The 11,009-nt window shown below is 50.8% G+C and overlaps 1 protein-coding gene across 1 annotated transcript in view; it reads left to right on the top strand.

The window, feature by feature from the left end:
* LOC109881574 (ATP-binding cassette sub-family C member 9) overlaps nucleotides 1-10,700 on the top strand; it is a 28,270-nt gene extending 17,570 nt beyond the window's left edge. The window contains exons 10-17 of the mRNA XM_031817140.1: nucleotides 646-801; nucleotides 1,756-1,890; nucleotides 2,165-2,327; nucleotides 4,004-4,044; nucleotides 4,178-4,320; nucleotides 4,478-4,586; nucleotides 6,459-6,565; nucleotides 10,617-10,700. Coding sequence (XP_031673000.1) covers nucleotides 646-801; nucleotides 1,756-1,890; nucleotides 2,165-2,327; nucleotides 4,004-4,044; nucleotides 4,178-4,320; nucleotides 4,478-4,586; nucleotides 6,459-6,565; nucleotides 10,617-10,620 — 858 coding nt within the window. The 3' untranslated portion in view covers nucleotides 10,621-10,700. The remainder of the gene's footprint in view (nucleotides 1-645; nucleotides 802-1,755; nucleotides 1,891-2,164; nucleotides 2,328-4,003; nucleotides 4,045-4,177; nucleotides 4,321-4,477; nucleotides 4,587-6,458; nucleotides 6,566-10,616) is intronic.
* Nucleotides 10,701-11,009: the final 309 nt, after the last annotated feature.

The following is an 11,009-nucleotide window of genomic DNA, read 5'->3' on the forward strand; positions in this document are numbered from 1 at the left end:
AGACAGTCACAGAGGTGGAGAATCTGGACAGTCGTAGACAGTCACAGAGGTGGAGAATCTGGACAGCCGTAGGCAGTCACAGAGGTGGAGAATCGAGACAGCCGTAGACAATCACAGAGGTGGAGAATCGGGACAGCCGTAGGCAGTCACAGAGGTGGAGAATCGGGACAGCCGTAGGCAGTCACAGAGGTGGAGAATCGGGACAGCCGTAGGCAGTCACAGAGGTGAAGAATCGGGACAGCCGTAGGCAGTCACAGAGGTGGAGAATCAGGACAGCCGTAAGCAGTCACAGAGGTGGAGAATCGGGACAGTCGTAGACAGTCACAGAGGTGGAGAATCGGGACAGCCGTAGGCAGTCACAGAGGTGGAGAATCGGGACAGTCACAGAGGTGGAGAATTGGGACAGCCGTAGACAGTCACAGAGGTGGAGAATCGGGACAGTCACAGAGGTGGAGAATCGGGACAGCCGTAGGCAGTCACAGAGGTGGAGAATCGGGACTGCTGTGGACAGTCACAGAGGTGGAGAATCGGGACAGCCGTAGACAGTCACAGAGGTGGAGAATCGGGACAGCCGTAGGCAGTCACAGAAGTGAATGTACTGTATCTAGTAGGTTGTTAATGTCCTCTGTCCTGTCCGTTTCCTAGGCGATGATCTACAACAAGATCCTGCGTCTGTCCACCTCTAACATGTCCATGGGAGAGATGACCCTGGGCCAGATCAACAACCTGGTTGCCATAGAAACCAACCAGCTTATGTGGTTCCTCTTCCTGTGTCCCAACCTCTGGGCCATGCCGGTGCAGGTGGGTTTTGACTAGATAGAATTCAGCTTATGTCGAAATGTACTTTTCGTAGCAGGTTAGGAGAATTTACGCAGTAGGTTAGGATAATTAACGTAGCAGCTTATGAGAATTAGGTTAAGGTTAGGAAAAGGGTTATTGTTAGCTAAAATGCAACAACAACAAAAAACGTTTGAGGTCAATTTGACGTAAGTGCAGGTGGGGCCATGCTGGTAAGATACAATCTATCTGGACATAGTCTCTATGTATGATCCGGCCAACAAATTGGACGCCAAAGCATGATTTTGTCCCAGAATATGGGTTAACAGGTATGTATTTTTAAGCCATTATCTGCCAGTACCAATATGACCGTAATATTATGCATCAATAATATATCACTAATACATCCCTAATAACTCCATAATATATCCCTAATAACTCCCTAATATATCACAACTATATCCCTAATAACTTCCTAATATATCCTTAATAACTCCATAAAATATCCCTAATAACTCCCTAATATATCACAACTATATCCCTAATAACTCCCTAATAACACCATAATATATCCCACAAAGCCCCCCAATTTATTCCTAATAACTCCATAATAACTCCCTAATATATCCCTAATAACTCCCTAATATATCCGTAATAACTCCATAATAACTCCCTAATATATCCATAATAACTCCCTAATATAGCCCTAATAACTCCATAATAACTCCATAATATATCCCTAATAACTCCCTAATATATCCCTAATAACTCCCTAATATATCCCTAATAACTCCCTAATATATCCGTAATAACTCCATAATAACTCCCTAATATATCCATAATAACTCCCTAATATATCCCTAATAACTCCCTAATAACCCCATAATATATCCCTAATAACTCCATAATAACTCCCTAATATATCCCTGATAACTCCCCAATATATCCCTCATATCTTTGTGTTGTGTTCCTGCTCAGATTGTGATGGGCGTGATCTTGCTGTACTACCTGCTGGGGACCAGTGCTCTGATTGGAGCTTCAGTCATCGTGCTGCTGGCTCCAGTCCAATACCTGATCGCTACCAAGCTGGCTGACACCCAGAAGAGCACCCTGGTGAGTCACCCTCTGTTCACATTGAGACACTCAGGTTGTACACTGCCTGCACCAATCCCTTAGATCGTAGTTTCACTGTCTCTTTAGAGATGAACCTGCAAGCTTTACCATGAATAAATAGCCTAGATTTGAGTGATTTCAGTTATTTTCTGTTGTGATGAGGGAAACAGTATATGATAAGGAAACAATAACCTTTAAAAACAGTTGAAATGAGAATATATTTATATTATTTTGTAGTTTAAATCTTCAATAAGGCATCGCCCTCTTCTGACAGGACCAGTCTACGGAACGTCTGAAGAAGACCACAGAGATTCTGAAGGGGATCAAGCTGCTGAAGTTGTACGCCTGGGAGAACATATTCTGTGACAGTGTAGAAGATACCAGGGGCAAAGAGCTCACCAGCCTCCGCACCTTCGCCCTCTACACCTCCATGTCTAGTGAGACACACACACACCTTCGCTCTCTACACCTCCATGTTTAGTGAAACACACACACCTTCGCCCTCTACACCTCCATGTCTAGTGAGACACACACACACCTTGGCCCTCTATACCTCCATGTCTAGTGAGACACACACACACCTTCGCCCTCTAAACCTCCATGTCTAGTGAGACACACACACACACCTTCGCCCTCTACACCTCCATGTCTAGTGAGACACACACACCTTCGCCCTCTACACCTCCATGTCTAGTGAGACACACACACACACCTTCGCCCTCTACACCTCCATGTCTAGTGAGACACACACACCTTCGCCCTCTACACCTCCATGTCTAGTGAGACACACACACACCTTGGCCCTTTACACCTCCATGTCTAGTGAGACACACACACCTTCGCCCTCTACACCTCCATGTCTAGTGAGACACACACACCGTGGCTCTCTACACCTCCATGTCTAGTGAGACACACACACACCTTCGCCCTCTACACCTCCATGTCTAGTGAGACACACACACCGTGGCCCTCTACACCTCCATGTCTAGTGAGACACACACACACACCTTCGCCCTCTACACCTCCATGTCTAGTGAGACACACACACCTTCGCCCTCTACACCTCCATGTCTAGTGAGACACACACACCTTCGCCCTCTACACCTCCATGTCTAGTGAGACACACACACCGTGGCCCTCTACACCTCCATGTCTAGTGAGACACACACACCTTCGCCCTCTACACCTCCATGTCTAGTGAGACACACATACCTTGGCCCTCTACACCTCCATGTCTAGTGAGACACACACACCTTCGCCCTCTACACCTCCATGTCTAGTGAGACACACACACCTTCGCCCTCTACACCTCCATGTCTAGTGAGACACACACACCTTCGCCCTCTACACCTCCATGTCTAGTGAGACACACACACCTTCGCCCTCTACACCTCCATGTCTAGTGAGACACACACACCTTCGCCCTCTACACCTCCATGTCTAGTGAGACACACACACCTTCGCCCTTTACACCTCCATGTCTAGTGAGACACACACACCTTCGCCCTCTACACCTCCATGTCTAGTGAGACACACACACCTTCGCCCTCTACACCTCCATGTCTAGTGAGACACACACACCTTCGCCCTCTACACCTCCATGTCTAGTGAGACACACACACACCTTGGCCCTTTACACCTCCATGTCTAGTGAGACACACACACCTTCGCCCTCTACACCTCCATGTCTAGTGAGACACACACACCGTGGCCCTCTACACCTCCATGTCTAGTGAGACACACACACCTTCGCCCTCTACACCTCCATGTCTAGTGAGACACACACACCTTCGCCCTCTACAACCTCCATGTCTAGTGAGACACACACACCTTCGCCCTCTACACCTCCATGTCTAGTGAGACACACACACCTTCGCCCTCTACACCTCCAATAAGACACATCTCCTCTGTTACTTTATAAAAGCTATCACATCCTTTCTTTTGAGCTGTGAAATCCCCCCATTTTGTCCAGTAAGACACTCACACTGCTTATATTCTGTCCTCATTTATATTTGGGGCTCAGTTTGACTTAAGAGCTTTGAAGTTTGAACATGTCTTTGTTCTCTCCAAAGGCTCTCTGTTGTTACATAATATGACCTCTTTTCCTCCCCAGTTTTCATGAATGCTGCAATCCCCATCGCTGCTGTGCTTGTGGTAAGAGGGTTTCTCATCATCCCTGTATCCTGCAGGCCATTTTCGGGCCAATTGTAGCTAGTGTTTTGCCAGCTCTGAAATCTGGTAACAATACCAAACTGAGTAACTGTGTGTCCCTTTGTGTCTCTGTCAGACGTTTGTCAGCCACGCCCTGATCAACAAGTCCAAACCCAGCTCCTCGGAGGCCTTCGCTGCTCTGGCCCTCTTCCACATCCTGGTTACCCCACTGTTCCTGCTCTCCACCGTGGTCCGCTTTGCAGTCAAGGCCATGGTCAGGTGAGAGGCCTACTGAGGACGCCCAGGGATACTGAATACTGGATAGTTACCAGCTAGACAATCTGCTGGAATCTTATTTGTATCATAGAAGGATTATTTATGTGTGTGTGTGTGTGTGTGTGTGTGTGTGTCCTATCATATCATGTCCTATCCACAGCGTCCAGAAGCTGGGTGAGTTCCTGCAGAGCGATGAGATTGGCGATGACAGCTGGAGGAACGGAGACATGCCTGTGTCCCTAGAGGCCTGTAAGAAACACCCTGGGGCGGTTAGTACACACACACACACACACACACACACACACACACACACACACACACACACCACCATCCCTATTACCAAACACTGCCCCAAATACAGGCCTGAGTCGTGTTTAGTAGGGAACACTGAAGCAAAATATAAAGTAAATGGTGTGTTTCGAGGTAGTCTCTTAGTGTTTCAGTCTGTTTATTCACTTTGGTCCCTAATGAACATGACCCAATTACTTATCTGTCCCTCTGCCAGAGCAGCTAATGCTGGACATTCAGCCAGCACAGCACAGAGCCTAATCCAGGAGCTATTCATTTACAGCCAGCATGGAATACAACAACTACTGTGTTACTACAGGGTTTCCACAGCTCCCAACACGGCTAATGAACTCGTCAGGATGATGTGATGGTTATGATGCTTTTCAACTGACCAAGTTTCAGAACCAACGTGTTTCTAACTTCAAGCTGTTGGTGGAACTGCAGAGAAAGTGTCTGTTTGACCAGAGCAGATCTGGTCTCTGTAGAAGGAGGAACTGTAACTACACACCGTGCCAATCTAGCAGCAGTGTTTCATGGGGAATCTCAACCAGGAGTTGTTAAGTTGCTGGTTGCTGCCAGTCTCGTCATGTCTTCAGCTGTTCTCTGGACTTTGACAGGTTTATTTCTGTGTTGGACTCCTCAGAAGGAGTGGAGGGAGACCGAGACCGAGTGGCGGAGGGGTTAGTGTGAGATGGAGGAGCCATTTGTTTAGGGCTGAAGGAGGGAGGAAGGAGGGAGGGAGGGATGTCTTGGGGATGAGGGGTAGGGGATAAGAAGCTCCCTCTGGGGACAGTCTCAGTCAGGGCCTGAGAGGGGGTCCTCCCTGGAGGTTACAGCGGATGAGGGGCCAAGTTTATCACTGAATGCAATCTCTCTCTTTCTGTTTTCTCACCCTCCCTTCATCTCCTCTCCCATTTCTGTCTTTCATTCTACCCCTCCCTCCCTCTCTCTCTCCCCCCTCTCCCTCCCTTCCTCTCCCCTCTCCCTCTCTCCCTCTCCCCTCTCCCTCCCCATCCCCCCCTCCCTCTCTCTCTCCCCCCTCTCCCTCCCTTCCTCTCCCCTATCCTCTCTCCCTCCCTTTCTCTCCCTCCCTCTCCCCTCCCCCCCCATCCCCTTCCCTCCCTCTCTCTCTCTCCCCCTCTCCCTCCCTTCCTCTCCCCTCTCCCTCCCTCCCTTCTCTCCCTCCCTCTCCCCTCTCCCTCCTCATCCCCTTCCCTCCCTCTCTCTCTCCCCCCTCTCCCTCCCTTCCTCTCCCCTCTCCCTCTCTCCCTCTCCCCTCTCCCTCCCCATCCCCCCCTCCCTCTCTCTCTCCCCCCTCTCCCTCCCTTCCCTCTCCCCTATCCCTCTCTCCCTCCCTTTCTCTCCCTCCCTCTTCCCCCTCCCCCCCCATCCCCTTCCCTCCCCTCTCTCTCTCTCCCCCTCTCCCTCCCTTCCTCTCCCCTCTCCCTCCCTCCCTTTCTCTCCCTCCCTCTCCCCTCTCCCTCCTCATCCCCTTCCCTCCCTCTCTCTCCTCCCCCCTCACCCTCCCTTCATCTCCCTCTCCCCATTCTGTCTTTCATTCTATCCCTCCCTTCCCTCTCCTCTCCCTCCCTCTCCTCCCTCTCCCCTCTCCCTCCCCATCCCCCCCTGCCTCCCTCTCCCCTCTCCCTCCCCATCCCCCCCTGCCTCTCTCCCTCCCTCCTCTCCTCCTCTCTCTCCCTCCCTCTCCCCTCTCCCTCCCTTCATCTCCCTCTCCCCATTTCTGTCTTTCATTCTATCCCTCCCTGCCTCTCTCTCTCCCTCCCTTTCCTCTCTCCCTCTCCCTCCCTCTCCCCTCTCCCTCCCCACTCTCCCCCCTACCTCTCTCTCTCCAGACCAAGGCTATAAACAGAAGCAGCCCCTGCTCTACCAGATGGACAACTATGAGCAGCCAGCACGCAGACCACTGCGACCCAACGAGACTGAGGACGTGGCTGTCAAGGTCAGGGGTCAAAGTTCAACACCTCAACATGCTCATTGGCCTTCTTCTCAGGACCTGTGACACACACAGCACCGCACACACTCGCTGACTGCATGCACGGACACAGGAACAGACACGTAGGCTATCAACTCACAGACAAGCTGTAGCTCATGTACATGTGCAGCCTCGTCACGCACGTAGACACGTAGACACACAGAGGCTTCTGAGCTGGAGTCTGACAGTTGTCCTCAAACCTTTAAACTGGCCTTTTTGTCACATCCACCCGGGTCATTCACTCTAGTAACACGTGACACCACGGATGTTACCACTGTCTATCTCTCACAGCAGATGTTACCACTGTCTATCTCTCACAGCAGATGTTACCACTGTCTATCTCTCACAGCAGATATTACCACTGTCTATCTCTCACAGCAGATGTTACCACTGTCTATCTCTCACAGCAGATGTTACCACTGTCTATCTCTCACAGCAGATGTTACCACTGTCTATCTCTCACAGCAGATGTTTCATCTCTTGGCCTGTCCATTGTGTGAAACACACCCTGAGGAGATGTCAACATTTACCGACAGTTTAAACTCTCAGGACCCACATAATGAGTCAGAGGCAGGGGATTCTCATGAGAACAGAGAACCCTCATTAACTGACATGTTCTCAGCCCCTGTTCTGGTCTCTTTGGGGTCCACATCCTGTTGCTGTCCCTGTGGACCCACAGCATTATTGTAGGCAGTCTGTTAATGAGCTTGGGGGCAGCAGGAGGGTCGAATGGATGGGCTGCTGTGTGTGAACCAGACAAATCTCCTCTCTCATCTCACCCACTTTCTCTCTCTACCTATCTCACTGTCTCCCATCACCCCTTCTCTCTGCCTCTCTCTACCCTCCTCTCTGTCTCCCATCACCCCTTCTCTCTGCCTCTCTCTACCCTCCTCTCTGTCTCCCATCACCCCTTCTCTCTGCCTCTCTCTACCCCCCTCTCTGTCTCCCATCACCCCTTCTCTCTGCCTCTTTCTACCCCCCTCTCTGTCTCCCATCACCCCTTCTCTCTGCCTCTCTCTACCCCCCTCTCTGTCTCCCATCACCCCTTCTCTCTGCCTCTCTCTACCCCCTCTCTGTCTCCCCCATCACCCCTTCTCTCTGCCTCTCTCTACCCTCCTCTCTGTCTCCCATCACCCCTTCTCTCTGTCTTCCTCTCTGTCTCCCATCACCCCTTCTCTCTGCCTCTCTCTACCTTCCTCACTGTCTCCCACACCCCTTCTCCCTCCCTTCTCTCTCCTCTCTCTACCCTCCTCACTGTCTCCCATTACCCCTTCTCTCTGCCTCTCTCTACCCTCCTCTCTGTCTCCCATCACCCCTCACCCCTCTCTCTGTCTTCCTCTCTGTCTCCCATCACCCCTTCTCTCTGTCTTCCTCTCTGTCTCCCATCACCCCTTCTCTCTGTCTTCCTCTCTGTCTCCCATCACCCCTTCTCTCTGTCTTCCTCTCTGTCTCCCCATCACCGCTTCTCTTTGTCTTCCTCTCTGTCTCCCATCACCCCTTCTCTCTGTCTTCCTCTCTGTCTCCATCATCACCCCTTCTCTTTGTCTTCCTCTCTGTATCCCATCACCCCTTCTCTCTGTCTTCCTCTCTGTTTCCCATCACCCCTTCTCTCTGTCTTCCTCTCTGTCTCCCATCACCTCCCATCACCCCTTCTCTTTGTCTTCCTCTCTGTATCCCATCACCCCTTCTCTCTGTCTTCCGCTCTGTCTCGTCAACCATTCTCTCTCCCTCTTATTCCTCCCTCTCTCTTCCTTCCATCTTATCACCCCATCTCTGCCTCCCAGCATACCCCCTCCACTCCCTCTCTACCTCTCTCTACCCCTATCTTCCTCCCTCCTCCACTCCCTCTCTACCCCTCCTCCTCACCCATATCTTCCTCCACTCCTCTCTCTCCATCTCCCTCTACTCCATATCTTCCTCCTCTCTCCTCCACTCCCTCTCTACTCTCTCTACCCATATCTTCCTCCACTCCCTCTCTACCTCTCTCTACCCCTATCTTCCACTCCCTCTCTACCTCTCTCTACCCCTTCTCCTCCACTCCCTCTCTATCTCCCTCTACCCATATCTTCCTCCACTCCCTCTCTACTCTCTCTCTCTACCCATATCTTCCTCTCCTCCACTCCCTCTCTACCTCTCTCTACCCCCATATCTCTCCTCCACTCCCTCTCTACCTCTCTACCCCATCTTCCTCCACTCCCTCTCTACCTCTCTCTACCCATATCTCCTCCACTCCCTCTCTATCTCCCTCTACCCATATCTTCCTCCACTCCCTCTCTACCTCTCTCTACCCATATCTTCCTCCACTCCCTCTCTACCTCTCTCTACCCCTATCTTCCTCCACTCCCTCTCTACCTCTCTCTACCCCATATCTTCCTCCACTCCCTCTCTACCTCTCTCTACCCCTATCTTCCTCCACTCCCTCTCTACCTCTCTCTACCCATATCTTCCTCCACTCCCTCTCTACCTCTCTCTACCTCTCCTACCCCTATCTTCCTCCACTCCCTCTCTACCTCTCTCTACCCCATCTTCCACTCCCTCTCTACCCTCTTACCCATCTCTTCCTCCACTCCCTCCCTCTCTACTCTCTATACCCCCATCTTCTCCACTCCCTCTCTACCTCTCTCTACCCCTCTCTCTCCCCCTCTACTCTCCCTCACTACTCTCTCTCTACTCTCTCTATCTCTCTCTCCCCTATCTCCTCCACTCCCTCTCTTCTCTCTCTATCCCCCTATCTTCCTCCACTCCCTCTCTTCCTCTCTCTACCCCTATCTTCCTCCACTCCCTCTCTACCCCCTCTCTCTACCCCTATACCCCTATCCCTCCTCCTTTCAAGACTCCCCATCCCCTCTGGTCCTCACCCCCGTAACATCCGCTCTGTCTATTTACAAACTTAATTTACCAAGTCTCTTTTCTCAGCGGTAATAAGACGTCTGTCTTTCATTTTCAACTTGTATTTATTAGTTCTGCGTCACTGAATCTCAGATCTTGTGTGTTTTGCTGTAGGGGATGGAAGGGAGGGGGATTACTGGCTATAATAAACAGTAGAATCGGACAAGACATAAAACACAACATAACTATGTAAACATGCTATTATATTTGCCTTAAAGACCTAAATGGTTCATTATTTCTAAACGTATCTAAACCACCAGCTGCAGACTATAACATGTAGGCTCCATGTCATGTAGGCTCCATGTCATGTAGGCTCCATGTCATGTAGGCTCCATGTCATGTAGGCTCCATGTCAGGTAGGCTCCATGTCAGGTAGGCTCCATGTCAGGTAGGCTCCATGTCATGTAGGCTCCATGTCAGGTAGGCTCCATGTCATGTAGGCTCCATGTCATGTAGGCTCCATGTCAGTAGGCTCCATGTCATGTAGGCTCCATGTCAGGTAGGCTCCATGTCATGTAGGCTCCATGTCAGGTAGGCTCCATGTCATGTAGGCTCCATGTCAGGTAGGCTCCATGTCAGGTAGGCTCCATGTCATGTAGGCTCCATGTCAGGTAGGCTCCATGTCATGTAGGCTCCATGTCAGGTAGGCTCCATGTCAGGTAGGCTCCATGTCATGTAGGCTCCATGTCAGGTAGGCTCCATGTCATGTAGGCTCCATGTCAGGTAGGCTCCATGTCATGTAGGCTCCATGTCATGTAGGCTCCATGTCAGGTAGGCTCCATGTCAGGTAGGCTCCATGTCATGTAGGCTCCATGTCAGGTAGGCTCCATGTCAGGTAGGCTCCATGTCATGTAGGCTCCATGTCATGTAGGCTCCATGTCAGGTAGGCTCCATGTCATGTAGGCTCCATGTCATGTAGCTCCATGTCATGTAGGCTCCATGTCATGTAGGCTCCATGTCATGTAGGCTCCATGTCAGTAGGCTCCATGTCATGTAGGCTCCATGTCATGTAGGCTCCATGTCATGTAGGCTCCATGTCATGTAGGCTCCATGTCAGGTAGGCTCCATGTCATATAGGCTCCATGTCTAATGCTTTTCTGTCAGCCTGATCCCACTGTATCCTGTTCAGGTGAACGGTGGATTCTTCACATGGGGAAGCAACTTGTCAACGTTGTCCGACATCAACATCTGCATTCCAACAGGTAACCTGATCCTGCTGGGAACACTATGGCAACGCCAGGATGCGTCCTGTTTAGGAGGTCGTCGACAGTCAGTGTAGTATATCTAACACCAGCTGTGTGTGTGTGTGTGTGTGTGTGTGAGACAGTGTAGTATATCTAACACCAGCTGTGTGTGTGTGTGTGACAGTGTAGTATATCTCCCTGCTATGACCTCATGGCCCGTGGCCCGTAAGATATGACAGCTAAGACAAACAGGATAGGCTGGTCCTGGTAGTTCACTATTTGCTGCAGCTGAGGGAGTAGATGTTGTTATGTAGGATATGTTGAACAGTGGAGGCTGG

The sequence above is a fragment of the Oncorhynchus kisutch genome, unplaced genomic scaffold (assembly GCF_002021735.2).
Source record: "Oncorhynchus kisutch isolate 150728-3 unplaced genomic scaffold, Okis_V2 scaffold941, whole genome shotgun sequence".
Classification (NCBI taxonomy): Eukaryota; Metazoa; Chordata; class Actinopteri; order Salmoniformes; family Salmonidae; genus Oncorhynchus; species Oncorhynchus kisutch.